Here is a 25,404-nt window from a genome sequence, read left to right as displayed (position 1 = left end):
AGAAACTAAGTAATCATCGAATGATCCACGCCATTTGGTCTTGTCTATCGGTATATCATTTCTAACATCAGATGATGAAACGAATCTTTTAACCGAGCTAGTTTGAGGTAACGATTTCTTATCATTTTTACCTTTTCGAAAATCTGTTGTTTTCGAGTCTTTCGAACTATGAAAACTAAAATCGTTTGGTGTCGAATAACTTGTTAAACTTTCATCAACCGGCATATTTAGAAGAATATCACCCCCGAGTTGACAAACACTATACGAATGCCTTCGTGGAATTTGATTTTGATAACGAATGTGATCACCCGTTCTTCGTGATACAAACGAGTCATCAAAAGATCTTGTCAAATCGTTTATAACATCTAACGATGAACCAAACGATCTAACCGAGCTCCTTGGAGGTAACTCTTCGTTACGAGGATGTAAAGAAACAAACTTATTTGTTAAGTTTTCATCAAAAGGTACCATATCGAGCTCGAAAACACTATAAGAATGCCTTCTATTAATGTCGTTTTGATTTGAACTCTTCATGTTATGTGAAACAAACAAGTCATCAAAAGATTCGTACCCGCTAGTCCTTTTTAACGACCGTCGTGACTTCTTACCTCTCTTTCCTTTTCGACGAGGGCGTTTTTGGAAATTAACATTCTTTGGCTCAACAAAATTGAAGCCATTAGAACCATCTGGTGTGCGACGAGTTGTTACACTTTCGTCGAATGGCATATTCAATAGTATTTCACACCCGGGCTCGAATAAACTATACGAGTGTCTTCGAGGCATGTTGTTTCGATATTGCATACCCGTTGCACGTGACACAACTGAATCGTCCATAAATCCATACTCTTTAATCTTGTCAATGTAAGCAGTTGAGTAATCATCACTTTTAAATTCAGATGATGAACAATTTGGCGCCAAAAACGTCGAACGATTTTTTAAACTTTCATCGTTAGGCATATTTAGTAAAATGTCACCCGGGAGATGAAAAACACTACACGAATGTCTTCGAGGAATCTTATGTTGATTACGGTTGTTACAAGGTATAACAGAATCATCCAAATAACCATAACTAGGTGGTACATTGCTCCTAATGTTGTTGTTCGACGAACTTAACTTCTTGTTTTTCTTCGATTTTTTAGGAACGTGTCTAGTTGATGAACTATTCGGTGTAACAGAAACAGAACGACGTGGTAAATTTCGGTTATTATGTATCTCTAACAGCACTGCAGACCCTAAATCAGAAGCGCTAAACGAGTTTCTTGAAAAGATTTTGTATCTGTTTTGACTACCGCTGCTGCACGCGATCATAGAAGCATCTAACGATCCATAACCATCGGTACTTGGTAACGTAGTCGATATGCAAGTCGAGTTTGTTGATGATAATGGCTTTTTACCTTTTTTACCCTTTGAAAATTCACTTTCTTTTCGACGCATGTCTCCCAAACCGTAACAATTGGGAGTCAAAGATGCAGAACGACGTGGTAAACTTTTATTATAACGCGCTTCTAGTATAAGCGCAGACCCTAAATCAGACGCGCTAAACGAGTTTCTTGAAAAGAGATTGTATCTATTTTGACTCCCGGTACTACATGACGCCATAGAACCGTCTAGTGATCCATGGCGACTTGTTTTGTTCAATGAATCGATCCATAAACGAGTTGAGTTCATCGACGATAATGGTCCTTTAGCTTTCAAAGAATCATTTTCAAAATTTCTTCGATTCAATTCAGTTAAACTATGCCTTGTTAAAAAATTATTAGGAGTTAAAGAAACAGAACGCCCTCTCGTTCTTGTTCTCGTTCTTGAATTTCTGTTACCTTGAGAGTTAATAAGATCTGCAGAAGAAAGATCAGGCGTACTATAAGTACGCCTTCCAAGAATATTATATCGATTCCCATTGTTACTTTCACTAACGCCCGTTAAGTTTAGATTTCTATCATCATCCGAAAATAGGAACTCAAACTCAGAATCGGACGTAAATTTAATCTCTGGATAACCAATAGGAAACGATGAATCCCTTTGACGATTTCTCGTCTTATTCCTCATTCTTTTCGACCGGCCAGGTCTACCAACACGTGGCAACGGAGGTTTCGTAGTAACCTTGGACGACGTCCGTGACCCCACCACATTTGATTGAACCGACCGTTGACCCGTTGACTTTTCTTTTAAATCACTTTTACAACAAGAACATGAAACACCAACAACATTCTTATTCACTTGGTTCCCATTTGTACCAAACCTACAACAATCGAAATTCGACTCTCGTTGAAAAGTTACCGAATTGAAACAATTTTCACACGTTTTTCGGGCATCTACTAGCTCGTTGTGCAGATTACAATACATCAAATACGAAAGATCGATTCGATGCTTATTGCAAAACAAATGCAAATAACAAAAAGATTCATGTTCTTCATTACTAAATAAATGATCAAGCCTTGAGCACAATATACATGGTATTTGTAACTGACATTTTTTAGCAAATCTGGTAATAGAATAGGCAATTGCTGCATCAATAAACATCCAAAACATTAAAAACCATTCGCAGGCAGCCATGAATAAGTGATCCATTAATTGCTTGGTGGCAGCCATTTGTAACGAAATTAATCTAAAAGTTTCCGAAAATGTCATATAATAATCGAGCAGATCAAGAGATGGTTGTATGTATTGAGAGCAAAAATCGTCCCTAATTGAGATCATTAGATCCCAAATTAGGGTTTGAAGTGCGATTTACCAACCAATAATTAACCACAAATGAAGGATGCAATGTGTTGCATGATGATATTTACGTATGAAAGTTATGAATTTGAAGGATTAGGGAAAATAAGAAGGTGATTTAGATATTAAACGTACGAAAAGTTGGTGGTGAATTGGTGGAAGACTAATGTGAATTATAAGGGCCATTAAGTTATTTTTGGTTACAAAAATAACTGGACCGTTGAATGCAGCCAAATTTAGTGTTAGGAACAAAAAGAAAAAAAGTTTGATCAATATCTCATTATAAAATTGATTGTCATTTTTTTTAAAACAGCTAGATTGAAATCACTAATGCGATACCATCAAAGAAGTTCCCACCAACCGATCATATTCGTTCCACGTGTTAACGATGTTATGCTGAACAACTAACGTATAATAGGTTATGCGTGTAGTCACACTTGGTAACCACCTCCGAAACAACTGTCATAGGACATAGGACAGACTCATACAACAATGTTTGAGAAAACACCCATGAAGAACTGACAGAAGACAGACTTAGACAACGACGCCTCTAGATGACTCCATAATCAACTGAAAAGTAAATTTTATTATGAAATCCTCAAGCGAAACTTGAACTTGAAACCTCACGAACAACTAGAAGATCGTTAACTAGTAGCTAAATAGTTACCATTACCAAGTATATGTACTAGTTACCATTACCAAATTACCAATTACCAACTACCAATTACTACCAATTATTTGTATAGGGGGTAATAAGGAAAAATAAAGGGGGTAATATAGGAAAAATAAGAATAAGAATAAGAATAAGAATTAAGATTAAGAATAAGAATAATAAAGGAAAGAAAATAGCTTAGCTACTAGTTAATAAGAAAGCCCTAAAAACAACCCTTTCTTTCTCATTCTTGATTTGCCCTTTTGATTTTCAGTGTTTAATAATCCCCAATTCCATCTCTACCCTCACCCCTGTTTCAGGTAATTTAACTCTCACACTTCACCGCCAATTTTAAATCAACAATTTATTTATGATCGATTATTGGATTTGTAATCGGAAAATTTTCAATTTATGTTCTGTGTTTTTAGTTTTGTATTGTATGAATGTTAGTATTAGATGTGAATTTTTTGATGTACTGAAACTAAATTCTCTGCAAGTTTGTGTTTTGTAATGAATTTTTAGGTTTATGAAGCTTTTATTGCTGGATCTGTTATTCATAATTACTTCACAAATCTGAAAAATCAATATTATAATTGTTGATTATGTCAAGCACAAGATTTTACTTAAAAAAAATTGATTTTTTTTTTTTATCAATGAATTTCTTATGTAATTCAACTGCATAACAGTAATTTTGATGAATAAAAATTGCTACATGTTGAAAATTAACACTCATTTTAACGTCTTATGAGCTTATATAAGTATGAACTTTCAGCTTAGTAATGCACATAAGCTCTCTAGTTAATAAGATAATCAATTTTTCAATAAGCCTATAAGCTTATAAAATCAACACTCCCTTGATTATCAGGGACTATTATGTTATAATACTGCACTACTGCAATTGGTTGATCGCAAGAACGTTAATCGGTGTTTATATCTTAATGTTCTTAGTTTGTTGTTACATGTTATTTTGTGCTGTTTGCGTTTTAAATCGTACACGTGTATATGTTGATTGTGATGTAATAAAGATGAAATTTTGATTTTTGAATTTGAACTATTTTGAAACAGGTATATTTGGCTTTCTGGATTAATGCTTCTTATCTTTCAGAATTCGCAACTTTTTTGAGATTATTGTTCGTCGTATATAATGGAAAATCATGACGTAATTATTGGTAATCATCATGAACTTCTTTTAGACCACGAGATGCCAATTATACCGAATCCAAACACGAATCATCATCATGGTAATGGAGATGCAACTGAATTTGATAATAGCAATCAACACCAGAATAGATTTGATGATGGTAATGTAGATGATGATAATGATGATGTGGATCATGGTATCGGTCAACAGTTGGTCAACCATCACGAGATGATTATATCTAACGATCACCATCTTGTTGAGCACCAGAACTCTGATGTTGGTGTTGAGCCTGTATCGTTTCAAAACCCTGTAATCCAAATCCGAACCACACCTCCTCCTAGCTACGAATTAATGGTCGGTCAAGAGTTTCCCGATGTCGCCAGCTGTCGCAGGGCATTACGACACACTGCGATCGCACTTCATTTCGAGATACAAACCGTTAAGTCCGATAAAACGCGGTTCACCGCAAAATGTGCAAGTGAAGGTTGCCCGTGGAGAATACACGCTGCAAAACTACCCGGTTTACCAACTTTTAGTATTCGAACGATTCACGAGGAACACAATTGTGGTGGAATCGCTCATTTAGGACATCAACAAGCGTCGGTTGATTGGGTTGCGAATACGGTTGAACAAAGACTAAAAGAAAACCCACAATGCAAACCGAAAGACATTCTAGAAGAAATTCATCGGGCCCACGGGATTACGTTATCGTACAAACAAGCGTGGAGAGGTAAGGAACGGATCATGGCGGCCTTACGTGGATCGTTTGAGGAAGATTACCGTCTTCTACCTCAGTATTGTGAACAAATTAGACGTACAAATCCTAATAGTATTGCGTCGGTTTATGTTGACCCTGCAGATAATTGTTTCCAACGTCTTTTTATCTCGTTTCAAGCTTCGATTCATGGGTTTTTAAATGCGTGCAGACCACTTCTAGGGCTTGATAGAGCTGTTTTGAAAAACAAGTATCTTGGGACGTTACTTTTGGCAACGGGTTTTGACGGGGATGGTGCGTTGTTTCCTTTAGCGTTTGGTGTTGTCGATCAAGAAAATGAGGAAAACTGGATGTGGTTTCTTTCGGAGCTTCGTAGTTTGTTAGAAATTAACACCGAAAACATGCCAAGACTCACAATCTTATCGGATAGAAACAAGAATATTGTTGATGCAGTCGAAGTTAATTTCCCAATAGCTTTTCACGGTTTCTGTATGCATCATCTTAGCGAGAGTTTTCGTAAGGAATTCAACAATACGATGCTCGTTAACCATCTTTGGGACGCAGCAAACGCACTTACGATAATGGAATTCGAGTCTAAAATCCTTGAAATTGAGGAGATATCTCAAGAAGCGGCATATTGGATCCGACGGGTCCCGCCACGGTTATGGGCTACTGCATATTTTGAAGGGACCCGATTCGGTCATTTAACAGCCAACATAGTCGAATCGTTAAATGTTTGGATTCTAGAAGCTTCCGGGCTACCTATAATTCAAATGATGGAGAGTATCCGTAGGCAGTTAATGACGTGGTTTAGCGAGAGACGTGAGGCGAGTATGCAATGGACTTCGATTCTTGTGCCAACTGCTGAGAGACGTGTTTTAGAAGCAATCGAGCGTGCACAAACTTATCAAGTTCTTAAAGCGAATGAAGCCGAATTTGAAGTTATTTCACATGAAGGGACTAATATCGTTGACATTAGAAACCGTCGATGTCAATGCAGTGGATGGCAGCTTAACGGCCTTCCTTGTGCTCATGCTGTTGCTGCACTTTTGTCGTGTAGACAGAATGTTCATCGGTTTACTGAGAGTTGTTTTACGGTTGCGACTTATAGGAGAGCGTACTCGCAAGCTATACATCCGGTTCCTGATAAGACGTTATGGAGTGAAATGACGGATTTAGGGTTGCAAGATGAAGGGAGTAGTAGTGTTAATGAGATTGTTATTAACCCTCCGAAATGTACTAGACATCCGGGGAGGCCGAGAAAGAGGAGGGTTCGATCAGAAGATCGGAGGAGTTGTGTTAAGCGGATTGTACGTTGTAGTCGGTGCAACCAGACCGGACACTTTAGAACTACTTGTTCTGCTCCGATATGACGACCCGAAATCAACTGTTGTATGTGGAGAAAATTAAGGTCTCATGGAGTTTTATGCGGCTAGAGTTGAAGCCGAGTTCGGTAATTTCAAGCGATGGAAGCCTTGACAAGGATAATCTTGATTTTTAACTAGCTATATGCTTAACACGTGCAAGTTGAACGTTGTTTGCGAAGTTGTTTGGCCATATATGGGGAAAAAGTTATGTTGTAGGTGAGTTTTGTAGAAGCTATATTTATATTAATGGTTTTATGGAATATAAGTGGGGGTATATATTAAGTTAAGGTTGCTGCATGTATGTATATCAAGTTGATATGAATGTATGATGCATACTAGTTATCAAAAGGTTGTTCATAAAGAGAATAGCAAAAACATAATTAACAGAAAATAGTCATTTGAAGCACATAATCTAAAATAAAAAGAAAAAGAAGATACTTCAAGAATCTGACATATTCGGTGTATACCGTGTATCATCAATCATTAAAAAGCCCAAATATTTCTAAGATTAGAAAAAAATAAAAACATCTTGCATACAGTGTTACCAATTGGTATCCTAACAAAATGCAATTTACCAAACATTTTGAGCATATTCTTCTAGTAGCCATAATTGCCTCCATACATGTTGCTATAGTCTCCAGTAGCAGCAGCAGGTGCATGACCAGGTGGGGCCGGCTGAGTTGGGTAACCAGGAACTTGACCAGGATAAGGGTTATACCCTTGAGTCGAAGGTGGTGCAGCAGCTGAATTTTGTGCTGCTGTCGCAGCATCAGCAATGAAATTCTAAACAGTGCACAAACATAAAAATTATATAATCATACAATAACATTTCCAAATCCACATAAACATCAAAAATACAAATTAACATTCATCTTAAACGTAACTAACAAAAGTCTTTAACAGAATACCTGTATCAGTTGTTGAGCAGTCTGAACTTGTGAAGCAGATCCATTGATCTCAACTGTCATTTCATCTGGATTTCCCCTTGATTCTTGTATAGCAATAGTAGCACCACTTGCACGACGAATGTAACTGATGTTGGCCCCCGATGTACCAATAACAGCATCAGCATATGTAAGAGGAACTTGCATGTTCTGTGACACCTATATAAGATTTGCAGTTAAAATAATTTGTTAACTTTCAAACAAATTAACTCTCTGACATGAAAAGAAGTTAACTTCTGACATAAAAAAGGAGTACATATATTGAAGAAAGAAGTAATACCTTGGTGACTATTGACGGTTGTGGCTGCATGGTTGCAGTAGGAGCTGGTCCACCAAGCGGATCTCTGCCATATGAAGGTGGAGGTTGACGAGGCTGTTTATCCATTGGCGGAGGAGGATAGTAATTGTCAAACTGATGCTGAGGTGGCATATATTGAGTAGGTCGGAATCCGGGCCCACCAGCTGCATTCATAGAAAAATTAGGCGGTGGTCCCCAAGATTGGGGAGCAGCCATCTCCTGGTTTGTCCTTGCATTTGCCATTTGCATCTGTTGGATAACAAAAGCAAAAAGATTTAGGTTAAATTTTATATTTTCCATGAATATAACGAGTAACTCACATATTTCATTAAAAAAAGGCCAAATGGCTCAAACATTTCTTGAATTCCTAAAGCCAAACAGATTTAACTTACTTGTTTCTCAAATATCCCAACCACGCTGCGATCAACCAAAAACTTTCTTAAATGTGTAGCAATAATTTCAATAGCCTTGTGTACACCTGAAGGTTCACCTTGTACCTCTACAACGCTATCATCCGGTAAAGCAAAAATAGGAAGGTTCTCTGCAGACATAAATCAGATACAACCTCATACATATCAGCAACATAAACCATAGTGAAAAATGAATAGAAATAATAAATGATTGTACACGAATCAAACGAACCTTCTCCAAGTACTCGTATTACACAGTTTGAAGAATCTTGAACAGTCTTTATGGTGGCACCCTGCTTCCCTATTAAGTTTCCAGCTTGTGAAGCAGCCAAAAGCAGCCTAGTGCAAATTGTGCCGCCAGGTAGTGTACGAGTAGGATCGATATCATCAAGTATCCGTTGATGAACTTTAAGTAAACCGTCCATAGCAGGAGGAATGGCAGCTTCGGGTTCTTCCTTTGCAGAGATCAAGACCTAAAAGATGACCATATATCTGATCAGTAACTTTTAATGAGTTGTTTCATTTGAGCAATATGAAGAAAATCAAAATCAGATTTCTGTAGGATACCATTATTTTACCAATACATGTTCCAGTAATTAGATCCTTTAAAGGGATCTTACTGATTGCAGCAATAAAGGAGAAAGTGAAGTGTATAAGAGTCAAACGAAAAAACTAAGCACAAATACAGACTATGAGATAGATAAACAGAGTAATCATTTTCCAAGCTCAAACTTTTATCTACAATTCGACAGCCATATCTTTGGTCAATTTGTTATCTAGCACTTTGCAAGTACAAGTCTTGAACAGTATTCAATCTCTTACAAGTATTGGAATAGTATCTAACCTTTTATACCTAAGAGTGTCATAATGAGCGGGTCAGGTGGGTTGTAGGTGGGGTAGGTTAAATAGGTAACTTTTGGTATGGGTGAAATTGGTTCAGGTTGAGGTAAACTTATTTTTCCCAAACCTTTTAGATTTTTTACAAGTAGTAATTGGTTAGATTTGATTGTGAAAATTGTGTGATTTTTATAATGAGTAAATGATTCATCTTTAGGAAAACATAATCATAAGTCAATGTTATAATTTTCTGTATACAATGATTTAGAATACTTTATACATTATAATTTATCCCATTTGCTATGTTTCTTTCGCCTAATTTCTCTAACTTCACTCAGTTGAGATAATATATAACCGAGTACTGATAATTACACGGAAGATTTTTTCCTAGACTAATAGCATTTAGCTTTAAGATGTTTTGATTTCTTCACTTATGTGAGACATAGTTGATACTTGTAGCTATTCGTAAACAGTCTCCTACTTGTTAAGCTTCTTGACTTGTTTGTATAATCTGAAGTTACCAGAAAACGTACGAGCTTGTTGGTACAGACATCCACCCAATGAACTTCTAACATTAAGTCAGAGTGACTTTTCAGCACTTTCAACACTCAATGCCGATGACTGCAATCTGAATCTTTGGCTCTTCTAATTGAAACCAATATGACAAGTGAAATGTTGCCTTATATTCGAGACCTGCACATAGCCATCTAAGTTATTGTGATAAAACGAACCTCTTTATATATTTATCCTTATGGTTGAGTGTTATTTTATGATTCCACTTGTACCACATACTCCCATTTGCAGCATATTCAAGTTTATATTAATCTGGTAACTTCAAATCTTCAATAACAACTTGTTTTCATATATTCCACTTATATCACATACTCCCTCTTGTTTTGACATATTCTCTTTTTCAGCATATTCAAGTTGAGATATTCAAATTTTATATTAATCTGTCACTCATCAGTTACATACCCCCGAAAAAGTAGATAACTTTGATCATTCCAGGTAATTAATATGTACACACCCACACTTCAGAAGACATATTTGTTTTCTATAACTAACGACATAATACTGTTGCTGCAGATATCAAAACATGATCTTCAACAACTCACCATCTAAAAAATTACACGACTCCATCACCTCCATAATCACAGTAGGATCTCACTATCCAGTTTAGTATTTTAAGGCTTTTTGTAGTTGCAATAGTTTGACAATAAACTCAGGCTAACCAAAAGCCTAACAGTGTATTTTAGCAATTTAAATAGTATGATTTATTAATTTGCTTTAAGTGGTAAGCCACGTAGCATGAATATCATTGGTGAGCTATAAACCTTTCAAGATCATTATCCAATAGCAAAACATTCCCATTTCACTGTCTATACAATCTTATTACAGATTCAATACGTTGGTATATGTTGGTACCCACATGAGCATAGAGATATCTTGTTGTATTTAGGTAGTATCGATTTGAACATCAGTCAGATGCCTACTTTTTACTTGGTATATATATAGTTAAAACAAGATCTACAACTCATAATCAATCAATTAAGTTACTATAGTGACTCAAAATTTTAAATTTTAAATTGATATTAAAAAATCAAATTTAATAAAAAAAAAAGATGGCATTAACCTCGCTATGGGGTTTACATCAACAAAACGAACAAAAAATCAACAGAAAAATGACGATTTGACATATATGGATATGACCCTGGTGTGCAAGTAGTAGGTCTCTAAAACTAATATGATATGAACCTCTCTAGGAAGACAATTACATCAAAACACAACTTGATTCAACATGCAACAAATAAGGATTTCAAAGTAAATAGCTTTTCAAGAGACTTACACATCTTTCCGTAGAACCAGGAGGACCATCAAGAATCTTAATGCGAGCCCTGGTTTCTTCAGTAGTTTTCTTTATATACTCTCCCTTACGACCAATTATACTACCAACCTTTTGTGTAGGAACCAATATCCTATACACAATCTCTCCGGGCCATCCAGGCCATCTCTTATCCATAGGCACATCAGAAAAACTGTTGCTTTGTTCCTTCTCCGTAACAGCTTCAGTCTCCACTGCATCACCACCATCACCGCCTTGCTCGTTCTCGGTCACCTGCACTTCTACCGGAACAGAATTTTCAGGCATCACTTCCGCCTCTTGTTCATTAAAGTTCTCTTCCGCCATCTTATTAAAATCCCTACAAAAAAGAACCATTTTACCCTAATATTTATATACAAAAAAATGGTACCATGTATAAATAGTCAATATAAATTTACACAGAAACAATAAAATACTACTACGTAATAAAAGTTAATACTAGCTACAGTAAACACAAAAGTCGTAAACTAATGTGAATACATAACAAAGTCTAAGTACACTATAAACCCCTGGATAGATATAGAATACAACATAAACCATCAACTCACCAGAAGCATATAGATTCATAACTTAACAGTAACATATTTATGTGTATGGCACATAATATAATATAGAAGACATTATTAATCAATTAACCTATAAAAAATTGAGAATTTGGCAGATTAAACCAAGTAAAAAAAAAAACAGAATTATTACAATACTCTAGATACATACAGAAAACATCAAAAATAATAAATTAAAGCGTAAACTCATAGATAGAAAGCTTTAATTTAACAAATTTATGCAGAAGAAGAGATATATACATACTTAATAATAATAAATGATTAACAATCTAAAAAAAACGGTACAATATAAAAACATAACCAGCAAAAATTACCACGGAAAGCAAAAAATTGAATTTAATATAGAGCATAGAGATATAGAAGTTTGCATATCATATTATTATAGTGATATAATTTGAGAGCGAATGATAGCGAGTAAAAATTAAGATGAACTCACAGGCTAGGGTTTACAGCGAAACAGAGAGAATGAGATTTGGGGATTTGTTTTTTGCGATTTGAAAATTCCAGATACTTCTACGGAGAAAAAATGGAGGACTTATTATTCTTTTATTAATTACTTTTTATCCCTGTAAGTTTTGTTTTTATTCATTTTGCCACTTTACTTTTCATCTTTCAAACGTGAGATTGTTTCAAGTTTGAGATTTACAAACAAGAAGAATATTATCCTCATTCCTGATTATGTTTACATTTACGTTTTACATTTATCTTAAATTCTCGACCAAACGCTATCTAAGGTTGACTTTCAACCAAATTGTCCCGTTAACAAACTAAGGGTTGAATTTTTTTACCGGTCTAACTCAAATTGACTCATTTATCACATGTACTCATTTACCGCTTGTACATAAATGGTTAATCATAATACAAAAATCAAACATCAAAAAAATTCAATAGAAACTAGCAATCGTGTCACCACATCCTCAACTCCTCAAGTACTCAAACAAGATCATGAAATACCATGGCATATCGCGAGCAACATGTTCTAGCCGTTATCCTGCTAGCATCATCGCAACGTAACTGATCTCTAACCAAAATGTGACGATCGCTCCAAATCCATATGGACAAACACGTCATTCATTGATTTCATTGCGAGGTATTTGACCTCTATATGATACGTTTTGTAAACATTGCATTCTTTTGAAAAGGCACACCATAAATGAATATTTAAATCAAAGGTTTTCGACATCTGATGATTTCTACATATAGACAATCACCATAAATAATAGTTTACAACAGTATTTCCGTTGACAATGCAGTCAAAATAAGATACATGGTGATGATTTGGTGAATGCAACGTTTCCTTGAAAAATATGTCATGTAAGACTCCATGCACATAGCTTGTTTAACATCTAAGCAAACAGCGGAAGACTTTTAGGAAACCTGAGAATAAACATGCTAACAAGTGTCAACACAAAGGTTGGTGAGTTCATAGTTTTAATGTTGCGCATAATCTGTATATAAAGGTGGATCACAAGATTTCAGTTGTTCAATCCAGAAACGTTTATCAAAATATTCTACGAAATTGAGCACCCTGGTAACTAAACTTAACGTATATATAATTTGTACCCTTTGTATAATCATCTTAATAATACACGCAAACCAACGTGTACGCTTCTCAAATAGCATACGTCCGTTAAAAGGCTAGTGCTCTAGCTCGGACGGGGATATCAAGCCCTATGGATCCATATACTACTACTCGCGCCCACCAGTTCTTATAACTGGCAGTTAACTGTTACCAAAGCTAAGGGATTTTCGGTTCAAACTCAGTGTAGAATTTAGTATGTACTTGTATCCATTGCGTTTAAAATAAAGTGCATGTATTCTCAGCCCAAAAATATATATTGCAAAAGCAATTAAAAAGGGATCAATGAAACTCACACTTTATAATTATTGTAAAACAGTTATTAAAGCGTTTGCATGTATTCTCAGCCCAAAAATGTAAAGGCTAAAAGGGATCATATGAAACTCACCTTAGCAGCATATAAAGTCGTTCACCAAAATGTGATCGAAACACGGATTACCAAATAACCGTAGATCTCAACCTAGAGAACATATGTTGGTCAATAAATGTCTATCAAGCTAGGTCAGGTCATAGTGTATCACAATCCTAATGCTCGATATTGACATACAAAAGTTATCCAATGTTGTTTCAAAAAGTCAATTTTGACAATAGTTTAACAAAACGAGACGTACCTTATATAAGGATTCATTTACTCGGTTGGTAATATTCAAAAATCCAATTTATCAATCTCGTAAACAAGTTGTTTAAATCTTAATTGTAGATTCAAAAGCAATTTCAATTAACTTCAATCATAATTCAGTTGCTCATATCTTTTAATCCGTTCATCGAAATTATTCGATATCTAAATGAAAAGTTATTGATTTTTCGTCAGCTTTCCAAAAACATGTATATCATATACCTTTTACCAGTAATATATGTATTTAATTCGTGGTACATCATAAACTGTTTAACAATGAAATTTAGCATACAAGCATGTATAAATATATATACTCGAGCACTAGACATGGATACACAATTATTATATAAAAGATAAAATATAAGTACTTACATATCAATATTGAGATTCAATATTGTAGAAAAGTACGTAGACGTAACAGAGATGATAACACTAGGTTTGACTTGCAAATAATACCCATGAATATTACCCATAACCTCCTTGGCAACAACCCATAATTTCCTTAGCTTTATCCCGCTCATAAAACTATTTTGAAAGTGACACGCTCATGACCTCGTCGTAGTATTTTATGTATAATACTAATAATAATACAAATACTACTAATAATAATAAGATTAATAATAATATTAATCTTAATAATAATAATAATAATAATAATAATAATAATAATAATAATAATAATAATAATAATAATATAATTAATAAATATAATACGGAGTAATTTTTAAATCAAAACAGAGGCAAATATCTCGAGCTTTTATAGGTGTGGCCTGTCCAGGACTGCCATGCGATCGCATGGCCTCCAAGACCATTTCCCATGCGATCGCATGGGATGGATTTCCAGCTCATGATCTTTTAACTTCTAGTTTGTCGACATATTTTTTAATTATAAATATAATATATTTAATTTATATAATTAATTATATATTATATTAAATTCACATGCATAGTTGACTTGTAATTTTCGTTCCGATAAGTCGTACGTCGTCACTCGACTTATGTCCCGGTTCCGGTTTTTCGAACGTCCTATCGTATACTGAGAAAACTTGTACTTTACGTTTCGTGAATCGTACCTTTGTCAAAATATAGTCTTAAATCATCCATAAACTATACCACTGTAGCAAAGTTACTGTAGCAAAGTCAATTTTTACTGTAGCAAAGTCAATTTCTCTGTAGCAAAGTCAATTTTTCTGTAGCAAATAGTGATTTTCGAAAACACTGTAGCATTTTGGGTACTGTAGCAATTTGAAAATGTTACTATCGTTTACTAAATAACTTGAAATTATATATATGTATATATCTTTTTAATATACATAAATCAGTTTTTAAATACACATTGGAAGTTATTTATAAATAAATTTTAATAATAAATATTTCAACTTATCATACATATTCAAATAGATATTTAAACCAATAAGTTTAATGTACGGTATCAAATAATTAATACATTGTTACCTTTTCAAGTTATAGTATATATGTATCTATTTACATATAATTGTTCGCGAATCATCGAAAACAACCGAAGGGTATTTAAATATATAAAAGTAGTTCAAAAATTTTGAGATTCAGTTTTACAGACTTTGCTTATCGTGTCGGAAATGTTAACCATACAAAGATTAAGTTTAAATTTGGTCAGAAATTTTCGGGTCATCACACAAAACAACCTACATGGATCGTTACCCTTCCAACTCTCAGCAAATCTTATTGGATAGACAACTTCGCAATATCAAGCAATAACCCTATTGTCACAAGAAATACCCATGCCCGGTTAACAAACCAGATTGAACCCACCTAAATCAATGGCAACCGAGCTACCAAAGCTAGGTGTCGGTCCCTGTAACACATTATCGGTCAAGTTAACCACTCTCAAAGATTGTAACGCTAACAAAGAGTTTGGAACAAGATCTGCTATCTCTATCGCTAAAATCTTTTAACTCTTTTAAACACGAAAAATCAGGTAGCCTACCCAAAAAAGAGTCCTCGTAAAGCCCAACTTCGATCAATTTGCTCACATTCTGTAACAAGTATAGCCTTTTGATTGATCTATAAACACTTTTCCTGCCTATCTAAATGAAGTACTTGTATCGAAGAACCGAAAAATCAACTGGGTAAATCTTCTTTAAGGCGATTCAATGATAAAGTTATAACTCTGAGTCTGGAAAATGTACCACCCCTGAAAAAAAAATTAGGAATCCTTCTAGTAAATAATGGCTGACATGGCAATGAAAGTTTCTAAAGCGATACTAATTTTACACTATCCAGTATCACGCAAGAATTAAAGTTGTTAAAGTTAAGGCTGACATCTAGTAAATACGACATGCCACTAAAGAAATCAAATGGTAAATACGAAAAACTGTTGTTTTGAAGTAGAAGTCTTTTTAACTTACATAACCAGGATAAACTAGGTAGTGACCCGTATAGTTGACTTTATCGAAATTCCAATACTTCCAGTAAGTTGGTCAAGTGACTTTGGGAGGGTACCTTTCAAGTGTGCACCCGCAACATGACTTCGGGTCACCCAGTTTTCTCAACATAGAACTTGCTGTTACGTACACGGGTGTGAACCGGACGAGGTAGTAAAATATTATTCCTGAAAGTCACCACTACTAGAACATCATTTGTAGAAAGTGACAGAGAGTGTACATGGATTAAAGATGGAAGTAAGAAAACGATCTAGATATGTCAGACAATGTACATGGATTAAAAATGGAAGTAAGAACACGATCAAGATATGTGTTCACTACTCATTCTTGCGTAATTCTTTATTAGAAATAGTATATGGTAAATCAAGAAAAATAAGAATGGAAAATAATAGAATAAAACATAGCTTAATTGTATTTTCAAATTAAAGGAAACTAAAAGAAATTAAAGAAAAAATAAGTGAGATCTTTCACAAATGAGCTAAAATAAAAGATATGCAATAAATACTTACCCTACTGAATTGCTCTCTGTTATTCTCCATGTTTTCCTTTAGTTTCCTTTAATAAAAATACTAGAAAATTGATAATGCTAAAAACGAACATATATTTCATAGCATTATTCCTCAAGAAAGACAAGCTTTTAGTTGCAATTGTTCTATTTACAAGTGATATTCGTTTAAATAATAAAAGGTGAAGACAAAAGACAGATTCGACGAATTGAAGACGCAAACGACCAAAAAGCTCAAAAGTACAAAAGACAATCAAAAAGGTTTCAATTATTGATAAGAAACGTCTCGAAATTACAAGAGTACAAGATTCAAAACGCAAAGTACAAAATATAAAATTGTACGCAAGGACGTTCGAAAATCCGGAACCGGGACATGAGTCAACTCTCAACGCTCGACGCAACGGACTAAAAATTACAAGTCAACTATGCACATAAATATAATATAATATTTAAATAATTCTTATAATTATTTATATATTATATAATATATTATAAACCGTCGGCAAGAAAGGCTCCAAACTTGTGTGAGCTGTAAAAGCAAACTCCGCGAGTTGCGGAGTTTGCAGTGCAAAAATTACGCGAGTCGCGGAGCCCAAAATTTAGAAACTGCCTATAAAGCTCGCGCATTCTGATCGTAAAAATATATCAGTATAATCTATCTCTCTCTCAATATATACGTAAATATATATATATAATTTTAATTTTAATTTTAATTTTAATTTTAAATCCTAATAATAAGGGTATGTTAGCGAATGTTGTAAGGGTGTAAGTCGAAATTCTGTCCGTGTAACGCTACGCTATTTTTAATCATTGTAAGTTATGTTCAACCTTTTTAATTTAATGTCTCGTAGCTAAGTTATTATTATGCTTATTTAATCCGAAGTAATCATGATGTTGGGCTAATTACTAAAATTGGGTAATTGGGCTTTGTACCATAATTGGGGTTTGGACAAAAGAACGACACTTGTGGAAATTAGACTATGGGCTATTAATGGGCTTTATATTTGTTTAACTAAATGATAGTTTGTTAATGTTAATATAAAGATTTACAATTGGGCATCCCTATAAATTACCATATACACTCGATCGGACACGATGGGCGGGGTATTTATATGTACGAATAATCGTTCATTTAACCGGACACGGGAATGGATTAATAGCCACTAGAATAATTAAAACAGGGGTGAAATTATGTACAAGGACACTTGGTATAATTGATAACAAAATATTAAAACCTTGGGTTACACTCAGTCGACATCCTGGTGTAATTATTAAACAAAGTATTAAAATCTTGTTACAGTTTAAGTCCCCAATTAGTTGGAATATTTAACTTCGGGTATAAGGATAATTTGACGAGGATACTCGCACTTTATATTTATGACTGATGGACTGTTATGGACAAAAACCAGACGGACATATTAAATAATCCAGGACAAAGGACAATTAACCCATGGGCATAAAACTAAAATCAACACGTCAAATATCATGGTTACGGAAGTTTAAATAAGCATAATTCTTTTATTTCATATTTAATTTCCTTTATTTTATATTTAATTGCACTTCTAATTATCGCATTTTTATTGTTATTGTATTTAATTGTACTTTTAATTATCGTACTTTTTAATTATCGCAAGTTTATTTTATCGCACTTTTATTATTCGCAATTTCATTATCGTTATTTACTTTATGCTTTAAATTAAGTCTTGTATTTATTTATTATTTTACATTTGGTTTTAACTGCGACTAAAGTTTTAAAATCGACAAACCGGTCATTAAACGGTAAAAATCCCCCTTTATAATAATAATATTACTTATATATATATTTGTATTTTTATAAAAGTAAACTAATATAGCGTTAAGCTTTGTTTAAAGATTTTCCCTGTGGAACGAACCGGACTTACTAAAAACTACACTACTGTACGATTAGACACACTGCCTATAAGTGTTGTAGCAAGGTTTAACTATATCCATTCTCTAAATAAATAAATATCTTGTGTAAAATTGTATCGTATTTAATAGTATTTTCTGCTAAAATATAAATCTATTTTATATACACCTCGCATAACATCAAGTATTTTTGGCGCCGCTGCCGGGGATTCGCTTAAAAGCCGGAAGCGCAACGCTAATATATAAAAAAAAAGATTTTTATTTTTAGTTTACTTTTATAAAAATACGTTTTTGTAAAAAAAAAATACGTTTTTAATTATTCGAAAATATAAAAAGAAAACAAAAATATAAATATTTTTAAGAGTTTGTTAAATATTTAAGTTTTATAAAGTTTCTTTATAAATATTTTATAAAAATATAAGTTTTATTTAAATATTTTGTTTTTATTTAAAACATAAAAAAAAACCGAAAAAAAAATATATATATATAAATCTAGTTTTAAGATTTTTATTTATAAAATTATAAAGTAGTTCTATTTTTATTCTAGTTTTTAAAATATAAGTTTTTATTATATAAATATTTTAGATTTTAAAACTGAAAATATAAAACAGAAAATATAAAATAAAAAAAATAAAAAAGAGAAAAACGCGTCGAATTTCAAAACTGTACCTGAGTTGAATTTTGAAACCCCGCGACTCGCGGAGTTTGAAGCATCGAATACCGCGACTCGCGGAGCAGACCTGACACGGGTACACAGGAACCCTAATTCGCATTAATTACGGGTTTTATTAATTTTAATTAATTTTAAACCCTAATTAGTTTATTTATATTATATTGTTTAGTTTAGTTTTTATTTATTTGTTTTATTTAGTTAAATTAGTTTAAATAAAATATAAAATTAATAGTTTTAATAAATAAATAATATAAAAATAATATTTTTATAAAAATTGTACTTTTTACAACTTTTTGTATATTTTTATATTTTGTTTTTTTTAATAGTTTTAGCGTAATATTTGTATTTTTAGCTCATATTTAGGTTTAAACTTAGTTTTTTCCATAATTATTTTTATTTCTAGATTTTTAGGCTTTGCCGTAGAATTTCTTAAGTGCTTTTTCTTTAGACTAAGATTTAAGTGCTTTAGAATTTTGCGACGCCTTTTTAAGTTTTAGTTTCTTTTTAAGTTATTTCCATTTGGGATATAGTTTTTCTTGTAAGCTTTAATATTTTTAGACACCTTTTACCTATGTATCAATTATCATTCCAATTAGTAATCTCAATTTGGGATTATAATTTTAAGTTAGTTGTAGTAATAAGGTTAGGTTAGTCAAGTGTTTTTAAGTGTTATAAGTTTCTTTTATTTTTCCGTCACCTTTTATTTTTCAACCATTTTTCTTTTTCGACCTTTTTCGACGAACTCTTTTTCTTTCTTATTTCTCGCTATTCTAGTTTTAGGACATAGATTTTTATTCTACTTCTTATCTAAATTTCTTAAAATTACTAAAATTTATTTTAAGTGGTTAAATTGATAGACATCAAAATTTTCTGGTTCGTAGTAATAGTTGGATTTGTACGTGGACCGGGTTATTGGAGCCAAACAGTCCTCAATTATATTGAGACCAAACGAATCCTGCCCCTCTGCTGCATCTTTTGGCTATTCGAAACGTGGGCAAAATCAGAAAAGTCTATTGATTGGATAACTTATTATAATTTTTATTTCCTTTTAAAAACTAATAGGATATTCAGTGAATGCACCGAGCAAGACGTTCACCACCTTTTGTACGTTCACCACCTGTAACTAGATCAAGACATTTAGCAAATATTACTGCCGTTGATTTTTCTTTAGAATCGTCATCCAGTCGACCAAGTACTCCAGTTCAAATTTTCGATAATCCATTTTTTGAACCCGACCTCACAATTGAGAATCCGGAGAATATTCAGGGACGATTCATAGATCCTGAACCACTAAACTTTCCTCCGGAACCACCAATCATTCAAACAGAGATTGTTGAGGAACGAACCATTAAATCAGAATCCTCTAGTGATTCCGATTCAACAAATTCAATTATGGAGAATCTGGAACCTTTAAGTATGGAAGACCGAATGAGAGCTAAACGCACTGGCCAAGGTCACGCAATTACTCATCCAGACATTAATGCGCCAGATTATGAAATCAAAGGACAAATTCTACACATGGTGACTAATCAATGCCAATTTAGTGGTGCGCCGAAGGAAGATCCAAATGAACATCTACGTACCTTTAATAGAATCTGCACACTATTTAAAATCCGAGAAGTGGAGGATGAACAGATATATCTCATGTTATTTCCCTGGACTTTAAAGGGAGAAGCCAAAGATTGGTTGGAATCGTTACCTGAAGGGGCGATTGATACATGGGATGTTTTAGTTGAAAAATTTCTTAAACAATTCTTTCCTGCATCTAAAGCCGTAAGACTTCAAGGAGAAATTGTTACATTCACACAGAAGCCGAATGAAACTCTATATGAGGCGTGAACTAGATTTGGAAAGTTGTTAAGAGGATGTTCGCAACATGGTTTAGACACCTGTCAAATAGTACAAATATTCTACCAAGGATGCGACATCACTACAAGGAAAGACATAGATATAGCAGCTGGTGGTTCTATTATGAAGAAAACCGAAACTGATGCTTACAAAATTATTGATAACACTGCTTCCCACTCACATGAGTGGCACCAAGAAAAAGATATCGTTAGATCATCTAAAGCAGCTAGAGCCGATTCTAGCCATGACTTAGATTCCATTTCCGCAAAGATAGATGCTGTCGAGAGACGAATGGAAAAGATGACTAAAGATATTCACTCAATACGAATTAGTTGTGAGCAGTGTGGAGGACCACATTTGACAAAAGATTGTCTCAGTATTGAATTAACAATGGAACAAAGAGAGAATATTTCATACATAAACCAAAGGCCTGGAAATAATTATCAGATTAATTATCAACCGCCAAGACCGATTTACAATCAAAACCAGAATTATAACCGAAATATTCCATACAACAACCAACAAGGTCCTAGCAATCAACAAGTATCCAATAATAATTACAATCAGCAAAGACCTAATTTTCAAAACAAACCACCACAACAAACCGATGATAAAAAGCCGAATTTAGAAGATATGATGACGAAGCTAGTTGAAACTCAAACGCAGTTTTTCACATCTCAGAAACAAACTAATGAACAAAATGCTCAAGCATTTAGAAATCAACAAGCTTCTATTCAAAATCTGGAACAAGAAGTAAGTAACCTAGCAAGGTTAATAGGTGAAAGAAAACCGGGAAGTCTACCTAGTGATACAAATGTTAACCCCCGGAATGAAACAGCTAAAGCCATTACCACAAGAAGTGGTACAACACTTAAACCACCTGAAATACCTGTAACTTCTGATGAAGCTATTCCTACTCCACAAGAACCACAACCTAATCAAGATAAGGAAAAAGAACCGGTAGTTGAAAAGGTTAATGAAGATAACACAGTTAAGGCTAAACCTTATGTTAAACCATACCAACCACCACTTCCTTACCCGAGTAAAATGAAGAAAGAGAAACTTGAAGCCGAGCAATCCAAATTCTTGGATATGTTTAAACAGATAAATGTAAATCTTCCTTTCATTGATGTGATTTCAGGAATGCCTAGATATGCTAAATTCTTGAAAGATCTAATCTCAAATAGAAAGAAAATGGAAGAACTCTCGGCTGTTACCATGAATGCTAATTGTTCAGCAGTGCTGTTGAATAAGATACCAGAAAAATTATCTGATCCAGGAAGTTTCACAATTCCATGTTTTCTGGGTAGTCTTAGTTCAATAGAAGCATTGGCAGACTTAGGTGCTAGTATAAATCTAATGCCATATTCACTATACGCTAAACTAGACCTTGGAGAATTGAAACCAACCAGAATAAGCATACAACTAGCCGATAGATCAATAAAATATCCTAGAGGGATAATGGAGAACATGCTAGTTAAAGTTGGTACTTTAGTATTTCCAGTAGATTTTGTTGTTCTGGACATGGAAGAAGATTCTCAAGTTCCTCTCATATTAGGAAGACCATTCTTAAACACGGCTAAAGCAATGATAGACGTGTTCGGTAAGAAATTGACCCTAAGTATAGAGGATGAGAGTGTTACCTTTTCAGTTGATAGAGCGATGCAACAACCGCAATCTGCAGATGATACATGTTATTATATTCAAACTATAGATGCACATGCAGAATTATTAGAAGAATTTCCAGAATTACAAGGAACAGGAAAATGTTCTTTAGGAGAAGGAACAGAACAAATTGATGAAGCTGAAATGTTAGCTACACTTATAGCTAATGGATATGAACCAACAACAGAAGAAATTCAAATGCTAAAAGAAGAAGACAGATATCGATACAAATCATCGATAGAAGAACCTCCGAAATTAGAGTTAAAGCCACTTCCAAACCATTTGGAATACGCTTATTTACATGGTGAATCTGAATTACCTGTAATAATATCGTCTTCTCTTACTGAAAATGAGAAATCACAACTCATTTCTGTGTTGAAAGCTCATAAACCAGCCATTGCATGGAAGATTCATGATATTAAAGGAATAAGTCCTTCGTATTGCACACATAAAATTCTTATGGAAGAAGGTCATAAAACGTATGTGCAACGCCAACGAAGACTAAATCCTAATATGCAAGATGTAGTTAAGAAAGAAATTATTAAACTGCTAGATGCAGGTCTAATTTATCCAATCTCTGATAGTCCATGGGTAAGCCCAGTTCAATGCGTGCCTAAGAAGGGTGGCATGACTGTCATTACAAATGAGAAAAATGAGCTTATTCCTACTAGGACTGTAACAAGATGGCGTGTATGTATTGATTATAGAAAATTAAATGACGCCACCAGAAAAGATCACTTTCCCTTACCTTTCATTGATCAAATGTTGGAAAGATTAGCCGGAAATAGTTACTATTATTTTCTAGATGGATTTTACGGATATTTTCAAATTCCCATAGCACCAGAGGACCAAGAGAAAACCACATTCACGTTCCCTTATGGTACTTTTGCTTACAAACGCATGCCATTTGGACTTTGCAACGCCCCTGCAACCTTTCAAAGGTGTATGATGGCGATTTTTCACGACATGATAGAAGAATGCATGGAAGTTTTCATGGATGACTTTTCAGTCTTCGGTGATACATTTGAATCATGTCTAGTTAATCTGGAACGAATGCTTATTAGATGCGAACAATCAAATCTAGTTCTTAATTGGGAGAAATGCCATTTTATGGTTAAAGAAGGCATCGTTCTTGGTCATAAAATTTCAAAAGAAGGAATTGAAGTGGATAGAGCTAAAGTAGATGTAATTGCTAAACTTCCACATCCCACCAATGTTAGAGGAGTTAGGAGTTTTCTAGGGCATGCCGATTTTTACCGACGTTTCATAAAAGATTTTTCTAAAATTGCCACTCCTATGAATAAACTCCTAGAAAAGGATGCTCCATTCATCTTTTCAGATGAATGTATCAAATCTTTTAATATTCTTAAAGAGAAACTCACTAATGCGCCGATCATGATAACACCAAATTGGAATCTACCATTTGAACTAATGTGCGATGCAAGTGATTTTGCAATGGGAGCCGTTTTAGGACAAAGGATTGAAAAACGATTTCAACCTATATATTATGCTAGTAAGATGTTACAAGTAGCACAAACGAACTATACAACTACTGAAAAAGAACTCCTTGCTATTGTCTTTGCTTTTGACAAATTTCGATCATATCTCGTTCTAGCAAAAACGGTGGTCTATACCGACCATTCTGCTCTTAGATACATATTTTCAAAACATGATGCTAAACCAAGATTAATCCGTTGGATCTTACTCTTACAAGAGTTTGATATTGAAATCTGAAATAAAAGAGGAGCAGAAAATCTCGCCGCTGATCATCTTTCTCGTCTTGAAAATCCCGAATTAGAAGTTCTAAATGAATCGGCCATACAAGACAACTTTCCTGATGAATATCTATTGAAGATAGATTATAAAGAAATTCCATGATTTGCAGACTATGCAAACTACTTAGTTTGTGGATTCCTTGAAAAAGGATTATCGTACTAAAAACGAAAGAAATTCTTCAGTGATATAAAACACTATTTTTGGGAAGATCCACATCTGTTTAAAAGTTGTCCCGATGGAATAATACGCCAATGTGTATTTGGAGATGAAGCTAGTAAAATTTTAAACCATTGTCACACAGGACCAACATGAGGGCATTATGGGCCTCAACTAACAGCAAGAAAAGTTTATGATGCTGGATTCTATTGGCCTACAATTTACAAAGACGCACACCTTCTTTGCAAATCCTGTGATGTTTGTCAAAGGGCCGGAAAAATAAGTCAACGTGATGAAATGCCACAAAATGTCATCCAAGTATGTGAAGTATTTGACATTTGGGGTATTGACTTTATGGGTCCATTTCTAAAATCTCATAATAATCTATATATACTCGTAGCCATTGATTATGTATCTAAATGGGCAGAAGCGCAAGCTCTCCCAACTAACGATGTACGAGTTGTAGTCAACTTTTTAAAACGTCTTTTTGCAAGGTTTGGAACACTGAAAGCTTTAATAAGTGATCGGGGTACTCATTTCTGTAATAATCAACTTGAGAAAGTTCTTAAAAGATATGGAGTAACTCATAAAATCTCCACCGCATATCATCCACAAACAAGTGGACAAGTTGAAAATACCAACCGAGCTTTAAAACGTATTCTAGAGAAAACCGTAGGATCAAATTAGAAGGAATGGTCCATTAAATTGGAGGATGCACTCTGGGCTTTTAGAACAGCCTACAAAACTCCAAT

General features: G+C 34.0%; 2 protein-coding genes across 3 annotated transcripts; one reads left to right on the top strand and one right to left on the bottom strand.

The window, feature by feature from the left end:
• The first annotated feature begins 3,578 nt into the window (after positions 1–3,578).
• LOC139871849 (uncharacterized) lies at positions 3,579–6,885 on the top strand. Its single transcript, XM_071859598.1, has 2 exons — positions 3,579–3,687; positions 4,433–6,885. Exon 2 carries the CDS (start codon positions 4,512–4,514, stop codon positions 6,594–6,596), a length of 2,085 nt encoding a protein of 694 aa, XP_071715699.1. The 5' UTR covers positions 3,579–3,687; positions 4,433–4,511; the 3' UTR covers positions 6,597–6,885.
• A 118-nt stretch (positions 6,886–7,003) lies between these two features.
• Positions 7,004–12,025, bottom strand: LOC139871850 (flowering locus K homology domain-like). Of its 2 annotated transcripts, none has more exons than XM_071859600.1 (7): positions 11,961–12,025; positions 10,926–11,280; positions 8,475–8,715; positions 8,225–8,373; positions 7,815–8,081; positions 7,499–7,693; positions 7,004–7,373 (listed from the first exon to the last, which is right to left on the bottom strand). In XM_071859600.1, the coding sequence occupies exons 2-7, from the start codon at positions 11,265–11,267 to the stop codon at positions 7,188–7,190; spliced, it is 1,380 nt and encodes a 459-aa protein (XP_071715701.1). In that variant the 5' UTR covers positions 11,268–11,280; positions 11,961–12,025; the 3' UTR covers positions 7,004–7,187. The 2 variants fall into 2 exon arrangements, with proteins under 2 accessions (XP_071715701.1, XP_071715700.1); XM_071859599.1 differs by lacking the exon at positions 11,961–12,025 and adding an exon at positions 11,839–11,939.
• Between the last annotated feature and the right edge of the window lie 13,379 nt (positions 12,026–25,404).

This window comes from Rutidosis leptorrhynchoides, chromosome 10 (genome assembly GCF_046630445.1).
Source record: "Rutidosis leptorrhynchoides isolate AG116_Rl617_1_P2 chromosome 10, CSIRO_AGI_Rlap_v1, whole genome shotgun sequence".
NCBI lineage: Eukaryota > Viridiplantae > Streptophyta > Magnoliopsida > Asterales > Asteraceae > Rutidosis > Rutidosis leptorrhynchoides.
This window is presented reverse-complemented; position numbering and strand designations above follow the sequence as displayed.